The sequence below is a fragment of the Mustelus asterias genome, chromosome 9, assembly GCF_964213995.1.
Source record: "Mustelus asterias chromosome 9, sMusAst1.hap1.1, whole genome shotgun sequence".
Classification (NCBI taxonomy): Eukaryota; Metazoa; Chordata; class Chondrichthyes; order Carcharhiniformes; family Triakidae; genus Mustelus; species Mustelus asterias.
The window spans coordinates 7,183,852-7,207,101 of NC_135809.1; the positions used below are offsets into that span (position 1 = coordinate 7,183,852).

At 47.7% G+C, this 23,250-nt stretch overlaps 1 protein-coding gene across 1 annotated transcript in view; it reads right to left on the minus strand.

The window, feature by feature from the left end:
* The window catches only part of cracr2aa (calcium release activated channel regulator 2Aa), a 61,404-nt gene extending 38,448 nt beyond the window's left edge, over nucleotides 1–22,956 (minus strand). The window contains exons 1-4 of the mRNA XM_078219604.1: nucleotides 22,854–22,956; nucleotides 15,177–15,288; nucleotides 12,894–13,068; nucleotides 3,187–3,333 (exon numbers count right to left, since the gene is read on the minus strand). Coding sequence (XP_078075730.1) covers nucleotides 3,187–3,333; nucleotides 12,894–13,068; nucleotides 15,177–15,288; nucleotides 22,854–22,928 — 509 coding nt within the window. The 5' untranslated portion in view covers nucleotides 22,929–22,956. The remainder of the gene's footprint in view (nucleotides 1–3,186; nucleotides 3,334–12,893; nucleotides 13,069–15,176; nucleotides 15,289–22,853) is intronic.
* Between the last annotated feature and the right edge of the window lie 294 nt (nucleotides 22,957–23,250).

Consider the following 23,250-nt stretch of genomic DNA (forward strand, 5'->3'; position numbering starts at 1 on the left):
GGAGGGGTAAGAAGGGAGAGACCTGATGCCTGCAAAGGGCTGGGAGGGGGAGAGGGGAGAGCGCGAATTCAGTGAGCGAGTTGGGGGGGCGGTACAGCCCCAATGCCTGCAAGGGGGTGGGGGAGAAGAAGGGAGAGACCTGATGCCTGTGAGGGGGAGGTGGGGAAGGGGGAAGAGGGGAGAGCGCCAAATCCTGTGAGTGGGTGGGAAAGAGTGGAGAGCCCCAATGTTGGCATTGTGATGGGGGAGGGGTTTAGCCCCAATGCTTGGGGGGAACAGCAATTTCCCTGGGGGGGCACGGGAAAGGAGGGGCCCTTAAATGTCGCTTGGAGAATGGGCGCACTGATCACTGAGATGTTGGTGTGTTAAGGCCCCGCCCCTCCAGCTGGCTGTGTGATTCTCACCAACGCTTTAAAACTGCACAGAGGGCAGTTAACTCAGGCGAGGAAAGGTGTCTGTGATGCCGGCCAGTTTCACACGGCTTTTCCCACCTGTTCCAACACTCTGGAAAATTTTGGGAAAATTGCATCCTTAATTTTCCATTAAACTAATGGAAATCCAGTTGAATCGCCAGTCCCCGTGAGGCAAAAACAGGAAACAAAGAAATTAAAGAGGCAGAATGTCTGAATCATACAAACTTCTCCAACTCCATTCCTCGATCTCTGTCAGATTTCCCACACAAGTTCTTCGAACTCTGTTCCTATCTCAAACCTCCTGGTGAGCACTGAGGGCTGGAGGAGAGCGGAGTCGGTTCCCAGGTTACTGCATTGCTTCCAGAAAGGTTACTGTGACCTTGCTAAAGGTGTTTTGAGATAACAAACTGCAGAGTCGAGCTGTGAATGGTACGTGCGGGACACAGCGGACTATAGTGATTAAACTGGTGGGACAGAACCGCGTTACGTGTTATAGTTTTTAACACCTGGGCCTTGAAATCTGATCACAGTGGAACCAGGCACACAGAGGCAGGGGAGCATAGCTGAGGGTGCCGGGAGGGTGGGGCTGGAGAGATGAGGGAACGGGATTGAGGCAAGGGGCAGAGTAGGGGCAGGGCAGAGGAGCAGGGCAGTGGGCAAAGGGAAGGGGCTCCATGTGTAGTTTAGAGGGTGGGTCAGGGGAGATTTCTTCATGTATGAATCACCCGGCACATACACTGGGGCAGAAGATAAGACACCACAGGCTCAACACATCAGAGGGCAAGCTCACACGATGGCTTTGCTACAGAGAATTCAGATGTTGACTTTGAGGGTCCAGGCTGCTAAACATAGAATCCTTACAGTACAGAAGGAGGCCATTTGACCCATCGAGTCTGCACCGACTCTTACTCAGGCTTATCTTACAACCCACTGTATTTACCCCGTTAATCCCCCTAGCCTACACATCTTTGGACACTAAGGGACAATTTAGCATGGCCAATCCACCTAACCTGCACATCTTTGGACACGAAGGGGCATTTTAGCATTGCCAATCCACCTAACCTGCACATCTTTGGAATTTGGGAGAAAACTGGACCATCCGGAGAAAACCCACACAGACACGGGGAGAACGTGCAAACTCCTCACAGGCAGTGACCCAAGCCGGGAATCGAACCTGGGTCCCTGGCGCTGTGAGGCAGCAGTGCTCACCACTGTGCTACCGTGCCGCAGAGCTGATGGGAAAAACAAAGAACAGGAAACAATTGGCAGTGTGCCAGGGAGCTTGGTGATGTTGGACAGCGTGGAGGAGTCGACCTTCAACTTTGCACAGAGCATAAAGACTTATCTGTGCAATATGGAGTGGCCTCCAACAACATCACAGCTGTGCACTCCATCATAGAGTTCCTCCAAACGCTGCTCTCCATAGAATCTCCAATAACTACAGCCTTGGCATTGAAGGCCAGTCTTGATGAGGGAGGGGCTCTCCCAGAGCATCACCTCACTCCTGCACTCAGTTCTCAGGCACGGCCTTCGGAGCTGAGGTCTAGCCCCAGGAGAGCGACTCCTTGGCCCCATGGGAGAGGCATCTGCGGTCCTCTCTCAGGACAACAGCATGACCACTGTCCCATCATCCACTCTGCCAGTGGCCTCTAGTGGCCAAACTGACCCAGCTGACGTCAGCCTAATGGCCTCGAGACCCAGAGCTGCTCGAGCTTGCCTCGCAGGACCTTCTGAAGGATCTGCAATGGAAGGGCAGCAGCTTCCCATCCCTCAGGCTGCAGCCATGGGGGAAACGCAGCATAGAAGCACTGGATAGGGAAAGGATAGGGATAGGGAAAGGAGGCACTGAGAGCCGGCTCAGAATTAATGCAGATACAGGTGGAATTGAGTTAATTGATAAATTGGCTAATGGATCAGGATTTGGTCAGTGTTCATATTGGTGATGAGATAAGGATGAGACCAAAAGCCTGGATGAAGAAGCAGGATTGTGGGAGGTAAAGAGAGTGGTGAGGATTGTCAAACTCTTGGTGCTTTGGGATGGGGCGTAATGGGTGAAGTAGCTCTTGGATATGTAACTCTCTTAGACACGCTGTGGGTACAGCCTCAAATTCCTCCTCCTCTTCCCTCTTGTTCCTGCTTCCTCGAGCTCGAACAAGAACATCACCAGAGCACCCACTGTTTGTAAGGTGTATAACGCAGGTTAAACTAAGTGATCTTTCCACAGAGGGAGTGCAGCTAAGTCTCACCAGATTCATCCCTGCGATGGCGGCGCTGGCCTGAGAGGAGAGATCAAGGAGGCTGGGCTTGTTTCCATGAGAGTTTCAAAGAATGAGAGGCAATCTCATTGCGATGAGACACTCAGCGGGATTCTACGGCCTCGCTTGGGCAAGACCGGAAATTCCGAGGTCAGCGGAGATTTCCGTTGTTGGACCCTTGCCCGCTCCGATTCCGTGGCCGGCGAGGTGGTGGAGTTCCGGCCATTGTATTGGATATTAAAAAATCAGGAGGTGAAAGGTCGCAGTCTAAAGTTGCTGACCTCAATGTTGAGTCCAGAGGGCTGGAACGTGCCTGATCGGAGTTGCCGCTCCTCCAACTTGCTGCTGAACTTAAACAATTGTCCCCTTGGGAAATGTGCCAATGAGAAGGGGGAATCTCAAACCATCAGCTATGGAAGTAAAATTCAGCTTCTCCGTGAACAGATAAACCCTCCCACCCTTTTCCACACGGACTTCACGTAAGTTACTGAAAGGAGATGCCATTCGTTCAAACAAACCTTTTTAGAGCAAACTCCATCATTTGCTTCTCCTCATTGGCCTGCTGAATCTGAGTGGAAACATTCACCAGGATGTCCTCAAAGTTAGTAAGTAAACATGGATCATCCTTCCTCAGCTGTGTCCAGAGATTTTGGATTTCCCTTTGGCTGAAAAATAAGTAATTCATTCATGGGATGTGGATGTCGCTGACAAAACCGGCATTTATTGTCCCTCCCCAACTACCCTTGAACTGAGTGCCTTGCTTGGCCAATTCAGAGGGCAGCTAAGAGTCATTCACATCAGCTTTAAGTTTTTAAAGTTTATGTATTAGTGTCTTTGATTTGATTTGATTTATTATTGTCACATGTATTAACATACAGTGAAACATATTGTTTCTTGCGTGCTATACAGAGCATACCATTCATAGAGAAGGAAAGGAGAGAGTGTAGAATGTAGTGTCACAGTCATAGTTAGGGTGTAGGGAAAGATCAATTTAATGCAAGGTAGGTCCATTTAAAAGTCTGATGACAGCAGGGAAGAAGCTGTTCTTGAGTCGGTTGGTACGTGACCTCAGACATTTGTATCAGAAGAAGGTGGAAGAGAAAATGTCCAGGGTGTGTGGGGTCCTTAATTATGATTAATAGTGTCACAAGTAAGGCTTACATTAACACTGCAATGAAGTTATGGTGAAAATCCCCTAGTCGCCACACTCGGTGACCGTTCGGGTACACCGAGGGAGAATTTAGCGTGGCCAATCCACCTAGCCAGCACTTCTTTCAGACCATGGGAGGAAACCTGAGCACCCGGGGGAAACCCACACAGACAGTGACCCAAGCCGGGAGTCGAACCTGGGTCGCTGGCAGTATAGAACATAGAACATAACAGCGCAGTACAGGCCCTTCGGCCCTCGATGTTGCGCCGACCAGTGAAACCAAACTAAAGCCCATCTAATCTACACTATTCCAATGTCATCCATGTGTTTATCCAATAACCATTTGAATGCTCTTAATGTTGACGAGTCCACTACTGCTGCAGGCAGGGCACTCCACGCCCTTACTACTCTCTGAGTAAAGAACCTACCTCTAACATCTGTCCTATATCTCTCACCCCTCAATTTAAAGCTATGTCCCCTCGTGTTAGCGATCACCATCCGAGGAAAAAGGCTCTCACTGTCCACCCTATCTAATCCTCTGATCATCTTGTATGCCTCTATTAAGTCACCTCTTAACCTTCTTCTCTCTAATGAGGCAGCTGTGCTAACCACTGTAACACCATGCTGCCCTGTCACATGTAGTCCAGACCCAGGTAAAGACAGCAGATTTCCTTCCCTAAAGGACATTAGTGAACCAGATGGATTTTTACAACAATCTATGATTGTTGGCATTACTGGGACTAACTTTCAATTAAATTCAAATTCTATTAGTTGCCATGATGGGATTTGAACCCATACCCCGTGGGACTTTGGATTATTAGCTCAGTGACATTACCGCTGTGCCACTGTCATCCCCACATTAACTGACCTTCCGGGGCAGGGTATAAAGCAGTCAGGATTAAGTAGGGGGTCGGGTTAGAGGGCAGGAGCAGGTTGGGTTAAGGCACACAAGAATTAACTCAAACCCCATCTTAAAAGTATTACTGTTTCATCTTTATTTTGTATAATGCACTTCGATTTTTCATCATTAAATCTAGTCAGCAAAACCAACAACAACTGGTGGATTGAATCCTATTGCACGGGTTAAGATGAAGGAGAAAGATCACAGTGTCAATCTGTTGAACTCAATGTTGAGTCCTGAGGGGCTGTAAAGTATCTAATCAGAAGTTGAGATGTTTCCTCCTCCAGCTTGTGTTATTTGCTTGTTCCCTGGAATTAACCATCAGGGAATCTCATAGAAACTTATAACATTCTAACAGGGTGGATTCAGAAAGAATGTTCCCAATGATGGGGAGTCCAGAACTAGGGGCCATGGTTTGAGGATTGAGGAAAACCTTTTAGGACTGAGGTGAGGAGAAATTTCTTCACCCAGAGGGTGGTGAATTCACTACCACAGAATGTAGTTGAGGCAAAAACATTCTCTGATTTCAAGAAGAAAGTCAGAAGCAAATCATTCAACTCAATTCCACTGTCACACTCTCTCCCCATAGCCCTGTATCAGTCCCAAACTAAGCCCACTGCCCCATTCTCTCCCCATAGCCCTGCATCAATCTCAAATTAATCCCACTGCCCCATTCTCTCCCCATAGCCCTGTATCGATCCCAAACTAATTCCACTGCCCCACCCTCTCCCCATAGCCCTGTATCGATCCCAAACTAATTCCACTGCCCCACCCTCTCCCCATAGCTCTGTATCGATCCCAAACTAATTCCACTGCCCCACCCTCTCCCCATAGCTCTGTATCGATCCCAAACTAATCCCACTGCCCCACCCTCTCCCCATAGCTCTGTATCGATCCCAAACTAATCCCACTGCCCCACTCTCTCCCCATAGCCCTGCATCAATCCCCAAACTAATCCCACTGCCCCGCTCTCTGCCCATATTCCTGAATCAATCCCAAACCATCCCACTGCCCCACAGTGAGTGATTAGGATTTGGATGCAGGGTCTGAGGCCCCAGTGTGTGGTTAGGATTTGGATTGCGGAGTCTGAGAGACTGGTAGAGGCTGATTCAATCGTCGCTTCCAAAAAGGATTTGACCGGGCAGTTGAGGCAAGGGAATGCCTGGGCTGGAGAGAAAGGGCGGGGCAATGGGACTGGCTGTTGCAGAGAGCTGGAATTGTCTCGAGGGGCCAAATGGTCTCCTCCCAGTGTTGTACCCATTCTGTAATTCAGTATCAGCCCCGTTCTTGTAGCTGTCACTGTTTTAAAGCAATTCATTTGTTGAACATGTTTTGCCTTTAACAAGTCTACGCGAGCTGTCCCTGCTTATCAACACTCATTTATTTTATCCCAAATGGCAGATTGTCTCCTTGTGTTAACAACTGCTTTGTCCTCCGACAGAACTCCTCGTAGGTTTAATTGGTGCTTACAGGCTGCAGCGTCTCCTCAGCGACCTCTTTCTGTGGCCCAGGGTACTGCCCGAGAGCAGCAAAGCCCAAGGCTAACAATGCACTTGCCCTGAGGGAGTGGACAGGTGAGGGAGACTCTGCCCTGAGGGAGTGGACAGGTGAGGGAGACTCTGCCCTGAGGGAGTGGACAGGTGAGGGAGACTCTGCCCTGAGGGAGTGGACAGGTGAGGGAGACTCTGCCCTGAGGGAGTGGACAGGTATGGGAGACTCTGTCACTCACTTGCCGGGGGAGGAGGGGCTGGAGCAGGAAATTTGCTCTTGAAGTGAAATACTCGGCAGCTTCTCTTTGAAAGATGTGATGCCGTGATTATTTCTCATTCGCACCTTCTTAAAATGAGGAGGCGGCACTCGGCGTGACAGAGACTCCGGGAGTTCCAAAAAAATCACCTGGGATTCTTCCAACGTGACATAATGAGGGATCAAACAGAATCTTTCATCTCACTGGATTGGCACGGTGGCACAGTGCCTCAGGGACCTGGGTTCGATTCCCGGCTTGGGTCACTGTCTGTGCAGAGTCTGCACGTCCTCCCCGTGTCTGCGTGGGTTTCCTCCGGGTGCTCCAGTTTCCTCCCGCAGTCCGAAAGACGCGCTGGTTAGGCGCATTGGCCGTGCTAAATTCTCCCTCAGTGTCCCCGAACAGGCGCCAGGGTGTGGCGACTAGGGGATTTTCACAGTGACTTCATTGCAGTGTTAATGTAAACCGACTTGTGACAATAAATAAATAAATAAACTTTAAAACTGAAGATAAGGAGGTCGGATAAGATTCTGTAATACATTAAAGATTGACACATATCACGAGTTACCATGGGGGAAAGGCAGTGCCATTATGGCAACATCACTGGACTCGCGATCCAGGCTAATGTTTGGCGACATGGGTTCAAGTCCCACCACGGCAGCTGATAGAATTTAAATTCAATTAATTAAAATTCTGGAATATAAAGCTAGCCCCACTGATGGTGGTCATGAAATTATGAGCGATTGTTGTAAAAATCCATCAGGTTCACTAATGTCCCTTTAGGGAAGGAAATCTGCTGTCCTTACCCAGTCTGGCCTACATGTGACTCCAGAGCCACAGCAATGTGGGTGACGATTAACTGCCCTCTGAAATGGCCGAGTGAGACACTCAGTTCAAGGGCAATTAGGACCTTGTCAGCAGTGCCCACAACCCATAAAAGAATGAATAATTCATGGATATCATTAGCAGGAATCAGAGATAACAGCTTCATAAAGAGCATCAAACATTCATGAAGCAGATAGATTTTTGCTGGCAGGCAAAACCAAGGGATATTGATCAAAAGGAGAGTGTAAATGGAGTTGACATACAGGTCGGCTTGTACTGCCATTTAGTTCAAAGGGCTGATGCCCTCCTCCTGTTCCCAACTTATTATGTATCATAACAAACACAATGCCTGCAAGTAACTTCCCGAACTCTCTGCCAATTCCTTGCTGCAGCTGAACTGGACCTGGGAAAAAACGTAATTGTGGTTAAACTATGCAAGGTCTCAGCACACTTACACAGCCTCTGATTTCCACACACTGGAACAACCGATGGAGATTAGCTATGAGGAGAGGTTGGAGAAACTTGGTTTGTTCTCACTGGAACGACGGAGGTTGAGGGGGCGACCTGATAGAAGTCTACAAGATTATGAGGGGCATGGACAGAGTGGATAGTCGGAAGCTTTTTCTCAGGATGGAAGAGTCAATTACTCGGGGGCACGGGTTTAAGGTGCGAAGGGCAAGGTTTAAAGGAGATGTACGAGGCAAGTTTTTTTTACACAGAGGGTGGTGGGTGCCTGGAACTCGCTGCCGGGGGAGGGAGTGGAAGCAGATACGATAGTGACTTTTAAGGGGCGTCTGGACAAATACATGAATAGGATGGGAATAGAGGGATATGGTCCCTGGAAGGGTAGGGGGCTTTAGTTCAGTCGGGCAGCATGGTCGGTACAGGCTTGAAGGGCCTGTTCCTGTGCTGTAATTTTCTTTGTTCCAATACTTTCACCTGCTAATGGAAGAGCACATTACAAGTGCACATAAACTAACAAAACACATCACATAACAGATTTTCCATCCTATTCACCATGAGAATGTTTTTTTTCTCTTTATTCATTCCTGGAATGTGGGCATCGCTGGCACAGCCAGCATCTGTTGCCCATCCTGAATTGCCCTTGAACTGAGTGGCTCCCTGAGTCATTTCAGAGGGAAATTAAGAGGTAGGACCTGGAATCACATGTAGGCCAAACCAGGTAAGGACGGCAGATTTCCTCCCCTAAAGGTTGTAAGTGAACCAGATGGGCTTTTGCAACAGTTGATGACACCATTACTGAGACCAGGGCCGAAACTTCCTGGCCGTTCACGTTTGCGGGATCTTCCAGTCCTGCCGACAGTATGCTCCCGCCATGGGTTTCACGGCAGCGAGGGGCATTCTACGGCAAATTGCATTGACATCGGTAGGACCAGAAGATCCAACTGCCGGCCAATGGTGGGCCACCCTTGCCAGTGGGTTGCAGAGAAAATCCTGCCCGAGATTTCAATTCCGGTTCTATTAATTAAATTTAAATTCCCACCATCTGCTGTGATGGGATTTGAACCTGTCTCCCCGGGCCTCTGGATTACTAGCCTAGTAACATTACCATTACCCCACCATCTGGGCGGCACGGTAGCACAGTGGTTAGCACTGCTGCTTCACAGCTCCAGGGTCCCGGGTTCGATTCCCGGCTCGGGTCACTGTCTGTGTGGAGTTTGCACATTCTCCTCGTGTCTGCGTGGGTTTCCTCCGGGCGCTCCGGTTTCCTCCCACAGTCCAAAGATGTGCAGGTTAGGTTGATTGGCCAGGTTAAAAATTGTCCCTTAGAGTCCTGGGATGCGTAGGTTAGAGGGATTAGCGGGTAAAATATGTGGGGGTAGGGCCTGGGTGGGATTGTGGTCGGTGCAGACTCGATGGGCCGAATGGCCTCCTTCTGCACTGTAGGGTTTCTATGTTTCTATCTGTATTAGTGGGATTAGTGGGATTAGTGGGTAAAATATGTGGGGGTAGGGCCTGGGTGGGATTGTGGGCGGCGCAGACTCGATGGGCCGAATGGCCTCCTTCTGCACTGTAGGGTTCCTATGATTCTATCTCCCCCGTGAATTCAGATCTCGAGAGCAATTTCATAGAATGACAGAAATGTAAACATTGTGGAGAGCCACTTTACAGATCTTGCCAGTTACAGCTTCACAATGTCTTGCTCTTCCTTTGTATTTGTGAATACTTCAACCAAACCTTAACCGGACTATTTCTCAGTTTTCGATCCTTGGTAACAGCTTCATATTAACACCAAAACACCTCCTTCTGAAGGTGAAAGGAGCTCCTTTCTGTTACGTTAGTAACAGAACTTAAAGCAAGGGTGGCACAGTGGTTAGCACTGCTGCCTCACAGCACCAGGGACCGGGGTTCAATTTCCGGCTTGGGTCACTGTCTGTGTGGAGTTTGCACGTTCTCCCCGCGTCAGCGTGGGTTTCCTCCGGGTGCTCCGGTTTCCTCCCACAGTAGAAAGATGTGCGGGTTAGGGTGCATTGGCCGTGGAAAATTGACCCTTAGTGCGTAGGTTAGGGGGATTAGCGGGGTAAATATGTGGGGTTACGGGGATAGGGCCTGGGTGGGATTGTTGTCAGTGTAGACTCGATGGGCCGAATGGCCTCCTTCTGCACTGTAGTGATTCTATGATTCTATGAAGGGTATTAACTATGAGGAGGGATTGGACAAACTTGGTTTGTTTCCACTTGAGTGTCGGAGGCTGAGGGGTGACCTGATAGAAGTTTACAAAATTATCAGAGGCACGGATAGAATGGATAGTCGGACTCTTTTTCCCAGGACAGAAATGTCAGTTACTAGGGGACACAGGTTTAAGGTAAAGTGGGGAAGGTTTAAAGGAGAGATGAGAGGCAAGTTTTTTACACAGAGGGCGGTAAGTGCCTGGAACGCGCTGCCAGAGGAGGCGGTAGAAGCAGATACAACAGCAACGTTTCAGAGGCATCTTGACAGATACAGGAATAAACCAGGAATAGAGGGATATGTAGAGGCAAAAGGTCTTTAATTTGGAAAGGCGTCATGTGTTGGCGCAGGCTTGGTGGGCCGAAGGGCCTGTTCCTATGTTGCATTGTTCTTTGTTCTTTGACAAGACTATTTCGTCTAATTTTGGGCTCTTGAGCATTCCTGATTTTCAATCCACCATTGGTGTCTGTGTCTTCAGCTGCCTGGGCCCCAAGCTCCTCCGTACACTCCTCCGACTCTCTACCTGTGCTCCCTCTCCCTTAGAATCTAGCTCTTCAGTCACCTGTCTTAATGTGACGCCACTGTTTAAAAAAGGAGGTAGACAAAAGGCGGGTAACTATAGGCCGGTTAGCTTAACTTCTGAAGTAGGGAAAATGCTTGAATCTATCATCAAGGAAGAAATAGCGAGATATCTGGATATAAATTGTCCCATTGGGAAGATGCAGCATGGGTTCATGAAGGGCAGGTCATGTTTGACTAATTTGGTGGAATTCTTTGAGAACATTACATGTGCAGTAGACAATGGGGAACCTGTGGATGTGGTGTATCTGGATTTCCAGAAGGCATTTGACAAGGTGTCGCACCAAAGGCTGCTGCATAAGATAAAGGTGCACAGTGTTATGGGTAATGTATTAGCATGGATAGAGGATTGGTTAACTAACAGAAAGCAAAGAGTGGGGGTAAATGGGTGTTTTTCTGGTTGGTGATCAGTGACTAGTGATGTGCCTCAGCAATCAGTGTTGGGACCGCAATTGTTTATGATTTACATAGATGATTTGGAGTTGGGGACCAAGTGTAGTGTGTCAAAACTCACAGATGACACTAAGATAGGTGGCAGAGCAAAGTGTGCAGAGGACGCTGAAAGTCTGCAAAGGGATATAGATAGTCTAAGTGAGTGGGCGAGGGTCTGGCAGATGGAGTACAATGTTGGTAAATGTGAGGTCACCCATTTTGGTAGGAATAACAACAAAATGGACTATTATTTAAATAGTAAAAATTGCAGCATGCTGCTGTGCAGAGGGACCTGGGTGTCCTTGTGCAGGAATCTCAAGGAGTTGGTTTGCAGGTGCAGCAGGTAATTAAGAAGGCAAATGGAATTTTGTCCTTCATTGCTCGAGCGATGGAGTTTAAAAACAGCGAGGTTATGTTGCAGCTGTATAAGGTGCTGGTGAGGCCACACCTGGAGTACTGTGTACAGTTTTGGTCTCCTTACTTGAGAAAGATATACTGGCACTGGAGGGGGTGCAGGGGAGATTCACTAGGTTGATTCCAGAATTGAGAGGGTTGGTTTATGAGGAGAGACTGAGTGGACTGGGGCTATACTCATTGGAATTCAGAAGAATGAGGGGAGATCTTATAGAAACAGATAAGATTATGAAGGGAATAGATAAGATAGAAGCAGGGAAGTTGTTTCCACTGGCGGGTGAAACTAGAACTAGGGGGCATAGCCTCAAAATAAGGGGAAGCAGATTTAGGACTGAGTTGAGGAGGAACTTCTTCACACAAAGGGTTGTGAATCTGTGGACTTCCCTGCCCAGTGAAGCAGTTGAGGCTACCTCATTGAATGTTTTTAAGGCAAGGATAGATAGATTTTTGAACAGTAAAGGAATTAAAGTTATGGTGAGTGGGCGGGTAAGTGGAGCTGAGTCCACGAAAAGATCAACCATGATCTTATTGAATGGCGGAGCAGGCTCGAGGGGCCAGATGGCCTACTCCTGCTCCTAGTTCTTATGTTCACACCTGCTTCTGATGCTCAATGTTACATTTGGTTTGATGACGCTCCTTGAGATGTTTTGCTGTGTTACAACTGCTGTGCAAAGACAAGTTGTAATTAGCAGGGAATTTCTATAAACCAAGTTGAACTAAAGGCTAGATAGGAGTCATAGAGGTCTACAGCATGGAAACAGGCCCTTCGGCCCAATTTGTCCATGCTGCCCTTTTTTTAAAACCTCTAAGCTCGTCCCAATTGCCTGCATTTGGCCCATATCCCTCTATAGCCATCTTACCCATGTAACTGTCTAAACGCTTTTTTAAAAGACAAAATTGTACCCACCTCTACTACCTCTGGCAGCTTGTTCCAGATATTCACCACCCTCTTTGTGACAAAATTGCCCCTCTGGACTCTTTTGTATCACCTTAAACTCACCTCTCAATTTAAACCTATGCCCTCTAGTTTTAGACTACCCTACCTTTGGGAAAAGATATTGACTATCTAGCTGATCTGTGCCTCTCATTATTTTATAGACCTCTATAAGATCACCCCTCAGCCTCCTACGCTCCAGAGAAAAAAGTCCCAGTCTTTCCAGCCTCTCCTTATAACTCAAACCATCAAGTCCCGGTAGCATCCTAGTAAATCTCTTCTGCACTCTTTCTAGTTTAATAATGTCCTTTCTATAATAGGGTGACCAGGACCGTACATAGGAGGTGGGGCCTCTGGCCAGTAGTTATCACTAAGGGCAATTCACAGCTAGCAACTTAAACAATACATTCCAGTCACACAAATGAGAAACAGTTCAAAATAACTTGTTGAATTGAATTGAATCATTTGGAGTTCAGATGTAATTAAGAGTCATTGCATGAGAATAGTGCACTGAGCTACAAATATCTGATTCTGTTGCTGCGATTCTTCACTTACTCTTTAAGGAGATTCCTTGCTCCCAGACCGTCCATCAAGCTATGGAAGTGGTGTTCCTCATCATCATCAACTGTTGCCAACTGTTGGGAACGCCGATTCCTATACATGCTCCCACTCTCATCCTGGCATTTGGTTATCTTCTCGACTATGCTCTTTTCCCCAAACAGGAATTGGCCTGAATGTCAAAAAGGTCCAAGATTTCTGAATCAGTTAGTATGTCACAGAACGGTTTCAGTGCAGAAGGAGGCCATGCGGCTCATCGGGTCTGTGCTGGCCCTCTGTAAGAGCAATTATCTATTCCTAACACACCCCAAAACCCTGCATTTTCTTTTCTCTTTCAGGAGCTTCAGAAACATTCATTTCCAAGTGCGATCGTGTACATATCTAAGGAAAGACATACTGGCATTGGAGGCAGTCCAGGGAAGGTTCACTAGGTTGATCCCAGGTAGGGAGGGGTTTTCTTATGAGCTGAGGTTGAGTAGGTCGGGTCTGTACTCATTGGAGTTTAGAAGAATGACAGGCGACCTTATTGAGACATATCGGATTCTCAGGAGGTTTGACAGTGTAGATACTGAGAGGTTGTTTCCCCTTGTGGGAGAGTCTCGGACCAGAGTAAGGGGATCACCCATTTAAGACAGAGATGAGGAGGAATTTCTTCTCTCAGAGGGTGGTGAATCTGTGGGATTCTTTACCGCAGAGGGCTGTAGAGGCTGGGTCGTTAAGTATGTTCAAGGCTGAGACAGACAGATTTTAATCAGTAAGGGAATCGAGGGTTATGGGGATAAGGCAGGAATGTGGAGTTGTGGATTATCACATTAGATCAGTCATGATCTCATTGAATGGCGGAGCAAACTCGATGGGCCGAATGGCCTACTGCTGCTCCTACGTCTTACATTTTATGTAATTCAAATCTTGTCTCACCTTTAACTGGCTCTGTCAGTTACTTCAACATAACGCCTCCCCCAACACACACACGCACACACACGCGCATGCACACACACGCACGCACTCACACGCACAATAGAAAACACCCTGTAAAATCCACTGATGCACTATCAATTACGACACGAAGACTCCTGTGAGCGAGGGAAACTAATAGGCTTTTATTCACAGAGAACAGGAGCACACCCTTGTAGCTGACCTGGTCGAGACTGAGGCGAGGAGGAGGGACCATCACCTTTATACCCCACTCTGGGTGGAAAGGGAGGGGTCTCAGGTGGAAAGGGAGGAATCTCGGGCCAGGTGCAGCATGGATGTGTCCAGGCACATACATGTAGTAACAATGGTTCACCACATCCACCATCTTCCAAAACCAGCACTGTGTTCCCTCGAAGCTCCTGCATTCACACATTTTATTTAGCTTTCATCTATTGGAAAATGCTGAGAATGTTTAACAGGAGTTTCCACTTTGGGTATAAATTGTGAGAGTTTTCAGAAGTGACAAGTCATTTTCACACTGGGGATCGGAAGGTTCTGCTGTAAATGTGCACAATTCAACAACTTTTTAAAACATCGCGTTTGCATTAAAAACAATTCCATGATTTAACTGAGTGTGGGGTAGCGTTGGTGCAGTATTATTAACTCAGCTGAAAATGGATTCATCACAATGAAATGAACAGTTTAATCAGCGTAATGACTTCAATCAGGCCATTGAGGTTGGCCTGATTAAGGATCCAATTGATGAGCTAATCAGGGAGTCTTTGCTTTGTATTTAACCAGGAGTGTCAGTTCCTCTGGCACCCCCGGAGGTAGACTGCTGACTGCGAGCACTCTGCTATTAGACTTTGTAAATAAAGGGATTCCGGTGAAGTGACTTCTGCCTCCATAGACTTTGTAGACTCCAGGGCGGCATGGTGGCACAGTGGTTAGCACTGTTGCCTCACAGCGCCAAGGACCTGGGTTCGATTCCCGGCTTGGATCACTGTCTGTGTGGAGTCTGCACGTTTTCCCCGTGTCTGCGTGGGTTAGGGTGCATTGACCCGAACAGGCGCTGGAGTGTGGTGATTAGAGGAATTTCACAGTAACTTCATTGCAGTTAACGTAAGCCTTACCTGTGACTAATAAATAAGCGTTACTTTAATGTGATGGGGGTGGAGGTGGGGTCAGCTTCCATTGCAATGTTTTATACATTAACATAAAGGTCAATGAAGCTGGAGATTTCTCAGATTCCAGCAAGTTGCCTTGAGAAAACTTTGTGGAACTTCTGGCGGATGCCAGGTTTGAAAAAGGTCACGGTATAAACTGTATATGAAACTGGAATTGAAGTCATTATTGTGAACTCACTAAATCCAGTGGTGAATTCCTCCAAGGTAAGGGAACCGTTCCCGTCCGAATCCAGCGAATCAAACACATCCTGCAGATCGTCTGAACTGAGAGACAGCTCCGTCTGAAGGTGCTGCAAGGACACAACCTCCTGTCAAAATCAGATCCAACTCACTCTTTCCAGCAAATAATAACTTCATTGCTCTGGTTACCACAGCAAAACACAGAGTTATACCAGATATTAGAGTGCGCTGCATTGTTGCTGCATTACTGATATAGGCAGAACATCGGGACAAAGTGTGATAGGGTGAAAGGTGAGAGTCCAACGGGGCTGTGGACAGGATGAGGACAGTTACTCAGATACAAAATGAGCACCAGAATACATGTTGCACAAGAAATAAAGCTCGAGTCAGAAGCACAAATGCAGTTGAAAGGTAATGAGGTAGAGGCATTTAAAAGTTTATTTATTAGTGTCACAAGTAGGCTTACATTAACACCGCAATGAAGTTACTGTGCAAATCCCCTAGTCGCCACACTCCAGCGCCTGTTCGGGTACACGGAGGGAAAATTTAGCATGGTCAATCAACCTAACCCACACATCTTTGGGCTGTGGGAGGAATGATGTGGAGATGTCGGCATTGGACTGGGGTAAGCACAGTAAGAAGTCTCACAACACCAGGTTAAAGTCCAACAGGTTTATTTGGTAGCAAATACCATAAGCTTTCGGAGCGCTCCGAAAGCTTATGGTATTTGCTACCAAATAAACCTGTTGGACTTTAACCTGGTGTTGTGAGACTTCTTACTGTGGGAGGAAACCAGAGCACCAGGAGGAAACCCACGCAGACACGGGGAGAACATGCAGACTCCGCACAGACAGTGACCCAAGGCTGGAATGGAACCCGGGTCCCTGGCGCCCTAAGGCAGCGCTAACCATTGTACCACCGCACCATCATAATAGTTGAGACTGAAGGTAACAAAGGCATAGGCTGAGCTGAGAGGCAGCAAGGGTGATTTTAAGGAGGTGCTCAGGCACCAAGCTCTGGAATTCCTTCCCAAGATCTCTGCCTCTGTCGTTACCTTTAAGACGCTCCTTAAAACCTACCTCTCTGTGAGTGCTTGCATTGAATCCCAAAGGTGCAGAAGGAGGCCATTCAGCCCATTGAGTCTGCACTGCCTCTCCAAAAGAGCATTTCTCCCTGGGCCCTCCCCTTTCCCCATGCCCGTAACCCCGGGCATTTACCATGATTAAACCACCTAACCATTTCCATGCTATCAGAAAATGAGGATAATGAAAAGATGGCCAATTACTCGGGGGCACAGGTTTAAGGCGAGTGGGGCAAGGTTTAAAGGAGATGTACGAGGCAGATTTTTTACGCAGAGGGTGGTGGGTGCCTGGAACTCGCTGCCGGGGGAGGTAGTGGAAGCAGATACGACGGTGACTTTTAAGTGGCGTCTGGACAAATACATGAATAGGATGGGAATAGAGGGATACGGTCCCCGGAAGGGTAGGGGGTTTTAGTTCAGTCGGGCAGCATGGTCGGTGCAGGCTTGGAGGGCCGAGGGGCCTGTTCCTGTGCTGTAATTTTCTTTGTTCTTTATGGTTTTAAACAACAAAGGGGGTATTTAAACTGGTGAGGAAACTAAATCAGGTAAATTCCAGTCAGAACAACAGGAAGGCTCAGGTTTCATTGATGAACCAGGAGATTAGCTCAAATTCAAACTAAAAATAGAAGCACTGAGCTGTTACAGGGCAGATGACAAAACACCAGGTCAAATTTACAGGGAAAGCAATGCAGGAAATTCAAACCAAAAGACAAATGATGGAAAACTCTCAGACAGCAAATGCCTTTCAATCTGTACATTAAAAGGAAAGGTCACAGTGAGGGTCGAGAGATAGAGTGAAGGAGGAAATGAACAGATGAAGAGGTAGTGCTGAGAAGTGCTGACAAAATGTTCAATTTTCACAGAACAATGAATATTAAAATTGTACAGTCACCGGCAGCTGGTGTAGGATAGTCAGTGAGGGTTAGGGTAGTTAGTGAGGGGTTAGGGTAGTTAGTGAGGGGTTAGGGTAGTTAGTGAGGGGTTAGGGTGGTTAGTGAGGGGTTAGGGTAGTCAATGAGGGTTAGGGTAGTCAGTGAGGATTAGGGTGGTCAGTGAGGATTAGGGTGGTCAGTGAGGATTAGGGTAGTTAGTGAGGGTTAGAGTGGTTAGTGGGGGTTAGGGTAGTTAGTGAGGGTTAGGGTTGTCAGTGAGGGTTAGGTTAGTCAGTGGGGGTAGGGTGGTCGGTGAGGGTTAGGGTGGTTGGTGAGGGGTTAGGGTAGTCAGTGAGGGGTAAGGCAGTTAGTGAGGGTTAGGATAATTAGTGAGTGTTAAGGTAATCAGTGAGGGTTAGGGTAGTTAGTGAGACGTTAGGGTAGTCAGTGAGGGGTTAGGATAGTTAGTGAATGTTAAGGTAGTCAGTGAGGGGTTAGGATAGTTAGTGAGGGTTAGGGTAGTTAGTGAGGGTTAGGGTAGTCAGTGAGGAGTAAGGTAGTCAGTGAGAGTTAGGGTTGAGGGTAGCAGAATTTAAGATAGAGAAACAACCAGAGTTGGATATAGGATAGTTAGTGAGGGTTAGAGTAGTTAGTGAGGGTTAGGGTAGTCAGTGAAGGGTAAGGTAGTTATTGAGGGTTAGAGCAGTTAGTGTGATTCGGGTCATTAGTAGGGATTAGAGTTGTTAGTAGAGATTAGGCTTATCTGTGGGAGTTTGGGTCGGTAATGCGAGTTAGGGTTGGTAATGCGAGTTAGGGTTATTAGATCACCAGAACATCATTTACATCAGCCCTGCTCCCACCCACCCCTCCCCTCCCTGCCCCGCCCCACATCTCCATAACCCTGTGCATTTATCATGGCTAAGCCTAACCTGCACATCTTTGACACTAAGGGGCAATTTAGCATGGCCAATCCACCTAACCCGCACATCTTTGGACTGTGGGGGGAAACCAGGGCTACCGGAGGAAATCCACGCAGACACAGGGAGAACATGCAAATTCCATACAGTCGCCCAAGGCCAGAATTGAACCCGGGTCCCTGGCACTGTGAGGCAACTGTGCTAACCACTGTGCCACCATGCCGCCCCTCTGACATTATTGAAAGAAATAGCAGAGATGTAGTAATTGCGGTGGGTATCACTTGCTGCATTTTTTCAGCTACATACCAGAGACTCGTGGCGCAGGGAATTAGGGGATCGTGGCTAAGTGTTGGGAAACAGAGAGAAAAGAATTGGATTAAAGATTTCCACGGGTGTTTATATTATTGGACCAAGCTTATGTACTTTCTGACTGAATCATCACTCAATAGCGAGCTGCTTTATTTTTCAGACCCTCTGAAACATTCCAGACTCGGAACAACAAAAATCATACTTTGAAATCTAATTGCTCCAACGTTCTAACACTAGTCTTCAGCAGTCAGCTTACAAGTAGCGCACAAGTCACTTACCCATTCAGGAATACACAATGGAGATAATGGACAAGAAAGGGAGCTTGCCTAACAGCTAGAAAAATCGTTACGTAAATAAATTCAGCAACTACATCTCACAATTTCACAATAAAAACACCACTGCCCTCTCCTGGCAATGCCAACACATGGAGTGGGATGAGAACCACTTGATACGTAACGGTGTACAACGACAAATAATTGCCCCTTTTCCCAGGTATCTTAGAATAGCCAAGCCCAAAAAAAATCAGAAAGGTTGTCGGAATGTTACCCTTTATATCTAGGGGTCGAGAATATTGTGGAAAGGATGTTTTGCGACAGTTATACAAAGCTCTGGTCAGATCACTTCTGAAGAATTCAATACAGTTTTTTGGGCCCTGCAATTTAGGAAGGATCATCACGATACCAGGGTCAAATGGGTTATATTACGGGGACAGTTTGTAAAGACTAGACTTAGATTCCCTTGAATAAAGGCAATTATGAGGTGATATAACAGATGTTTAAAATGATTAAAACAATCGAGAGAGAAGAAACTGTTAAGCCAATGAGGTGGGACAATCAATAAAAGTTTCTGATAATTAAGGGTATTATCACAGGTTATGGAATCCAAGTGGATAAATAGGGATCAGATAAAGGTCAGACACAATCTAAGGGGCGGCACAGTGGTTAGCACTGCTGCCTCACAGTGCCAGGGACCCGGGTTCAATTCCCGGTTTGGGTCGCTATCTGTGTGGAGTCTGCACGTTCTCCCCGTGTCTGCGTGGGTTTCCTCCGGGTGCTCCGGTTTCCTCCCACAGTGCAAAGGTGTGCAGTTTAGCTGGATTGGCCACGCTAAATTGCCTCTTTAGTGTCCAAAGGTGTGTGGGTTAGGTGGTTGGGCCATAGTAAATGTGTGGGGTTACGGGAATGGGGGCTGGCAGTGGGCTTGGGTAAGATGCTCTATCAGAGAGTCGGTGCAAACTCAATGGGCTGAATGGCCTCCTTCTGCAGTGTAGGGCTTCTATGGTTTAACTGTGGCGATAGAACAGGCTGAAGGGGCTGAAGGACCTCCTCCTATTCCTGGAATACCGTACTGGCAAGGATTGTAAATGATGGAATAAAATGCAAGACTTCTTGAGAAAGTGAGAGGGCATGGGATCCAAGGGGCTGTTGCCTTGTGGATCCAGAACTGGCTTGCCTGCAGAAGGCAGAGAGTGGCTGTGGAGGGGTCTTTCTCTGCATGGAGGTCAGTGACCAGTGGAGTGCCCCAGGGATCTGTTCTGGGACCCTTGCTGTTTGTCATTTTCATAAATGACCTGGATGAGGAAGTGGAGGGATGGGTTGGTAAGTTTGCTGACGACACCAAGGTAGGTGGTGTTGTGGATAGTTTGGAGGGATGTCAGAAGTTGCAGCGAGACATAGATAGAATGCAGGACTGGGCGGAGAAGTGGCAGATGGACTTCAACCCGGATAAGTGTGTGGTGATCCATTTTGGCAGATCCAATGGGATGGAGCAGCAGTATAAAATGAAGGGTACCATTCTTAGCAGTGTAGAGGATCAGAGGGACCTTGGGGTCCGGGTCCATAGGACTCTTAAATCGGCCTCGCAGGTGGAGGATGCGGTCAAGAAGGCGTATGGCGTACTAGCCTTCATTAATCGAGGGATTGAGTTTAGGAGTCGGGAGATAATGCTGCAGCTTTATAGGACCCTGGTTAGACCCCACTTGGAGTACTGCGCGCAGTTCTGGTCACCTCATTACAGGAAAGATGTTGAAGCCATTGAAAGGGTGCAGAGGAGATTTACAAGGATGTTGCCTGGATTGGGGGGCATGCCTTATGAGGATAGGTTGAGGGAGCTTGGTCTCTTCTCCCTGGAGAGACGAAGGATGAGAGGTGACCTGATAGAGGTTTACAAGATGTTGAGGGGTCTGGATAGGGTGGACTCTCAGAGGCTATTTCCAAGGGCTGAAATGGTTGCTACGAGAGGACACAGGTTTAAGGTGCTGGGGGGTAGGTACAGGGGGGATGTCAGGGGTAAGTTTTTCACTCAGAGGGTGGTGGGTGAGTGGAATCGGCTGACGTCGGTGGTGGTGGAGGCAAACTCGTTGGGGTCTTTTAAGAGACTTCTGGATGAGTACATGGGATTTAATGGGATTGAGGGCTATAGATAGGCCTAGAGGTGGGGATGTGATCGGCGCAACTTGTGGGCCGAAGGGCCTGTTTGTGCTGTGGCTTTCTATGTTCTATGTTCTAAAACTGAAAACACACAAAATAGCTGTCAAGAGTGCTGAAGGAAACAGTCAGCGATGGCCCCGCATCACTAGAGAGCTTCCGACCTTCAGTCAGGCAAAGCCCGGGAGATAGAGTGGGAAAGGGCCGTTCCTGTCACATCTTGAGAGATTCTGATTAATCTGACAGGGAAAGAATCCATTCAAGCGGAGATTCAGCCAAACAGTTTCCCATCGCCAATGTGGTGATATAAACAGGGCCTAGTTTTAAGGCTGATAAAATTGGATATCCTAAATTAAAGAATTGGGCACATTGAAATCAAACACAGTCAAACCTCAGGCAGGCCAATTGTACAATACACAAATGTGTCTATGCCTGACCCATCAACCACCCATCAAAGGTCGTTACACTCTACTTGAGACTTAGCAGGAGATCATGGCACCTCATTGAAATGCATCGGTCTATTGTTAGAAGCCCAGATCGGGCCAGACTTTCTGTCACCGAGAGTTCCTGTAGAAACCTTATCTGATAACAAGTTCAACAACATGGAGATGGACACCTGGGGGGCGGACCCTGGAGTCCTGTCAGGCAGACATCAGGAAACCCACTGGGTATTGGAACCCCGTCCTGGGACCTCATTGGGCAGAAGCCAGAGAAGTTTCTGGAAAGGCAAGCAGGCTGGGGGTAAAGGGACACACTCAGAGGCACACGGCAGCGAAGACTCGACAGGGGAGACAGCCGTGACCATTCAGAAGACTGACCAGGGAAGGAAGGAAGGAAGAAGCTGCCATCGAGACTCACCTTCGTGACGACAGACCAGAGGGACTCAGAGAATCGGGCCTGCAGTTTAACCAAACCATCTTTACGGGTAGTATACTTGAATCTAGGGTATCCTCTTTGTGGTGAACCATAGATGGTTACCACTATGGGTACTTGTACATATGTTGCTCATGTTACTGTTGGGGTTAGGGTTGGGGTGTTCCACCTGTTGGTATTGTTCTGTGGTACACTCCGGTTGGCTCCGCCTACCTATAGGAGTATAAAGGTCACTGCGCTGCCTAAATACCCTTCAGTCTGGGATTGTATTGTTAAGCAGTATGCTCCATTCTTGTTGCTAATAAAAGCCTTTATTTCCTGGGTACGATCCAGCCTCCCGAGTGAATTAATCACGCATCACTCTTGTTTTATGTGGGTAATTTAAGGGTTAATAGTGTTATCATTAATAAACTTGTTGAACCTTTACTTGTGTTTGTCCTTTGTCCACCTTGCAAATAAGGGCACTGGGGTATAACCTTGGAGTAAGTAAACTGGTTGAAAGTATCTGAGAATTAACAGGTACAACACCAACAACCTTTACCGTGTGCCAAAGGAAAAGGCCGCTCCTGCAGTCAGATAGTTTTCACCTCGGGATCTACAACACCGGTCTGGGTAAAGTTACAGGTTTCAAAAACCCCCACTGGCTGCTTCCCATTGGACAAGGCTCCACTCACTCAATAAGGCAGTTCGTGCTCCGCAAAGCCCAATGGATAGATCTGTTGATGATCTCATACCCACAGGTCAGACCCAATATTAAGGGCGGCACAGTGGATCGCACTGCTGCCTCACAGCGCCAGGGACCCGGGTTCGAATCTGGCCTTGGGTCACTGTCTGTGCAGAGTTTGCTCGTTCTCCCCGTGTCTGCGTGGGTTTCCTCCGGGTGCTCCGGTTTCCTCCCACAGTCCAAAATTGTGCAGGTTAGGTGGATTGGCCATGCTAAATGTGCGGGGTTACAGGGATGGGATGTTGCTGGGCTTGGGTAAGATGCTTTATCGGAGAGAGTTAGTGCAGAATCAATTAGCCTAACGGTGGTCGTTGCGACAAAGCGTGTTCGCGAGAAGCGGAAATACATAAAGCTTTGGGCTTGAACCATTTTCTTTCATTTGAAAAGTAGGCTAAAGGATCAGTTATGAAATTTCAGAAGCGGTGATCCAAGCACATTCCGTGAGTGTGTAAATCATCACTCTCAGATCTCACCTGCATATCCGTTCGGTTAATAAAACCTTTCTCTTCCCGATCACAGATCTGAAAGAATTCCTGAGCTTTCTCCATCAGAGCCAATTGTCCATTATTCTGTAGCTTGGGCTTCCTCCAGTCATCCAGCTCCACGGCCCGTGGTAGTGTTACACCAGTGCCATCTTCCCTTTGGGTTTCGCTTGCTTCTGCCGAGAGTACTTCTTCTAAAGCTGCCATGACTTTTCCCAAAACCTGACGGCTACATCTGCCTCCTACGCTGTTCCAAGCCGCAGCTTCTTTAATCCACCTGTGATAACTGGAGATAAAAACCTTTCCTTAGAAATCATTGTTTCATTTTATTCATAACCTGGACTTCACTGGAAAAGAGAATTACACTTCGAAGAGCAACAAACAAGAA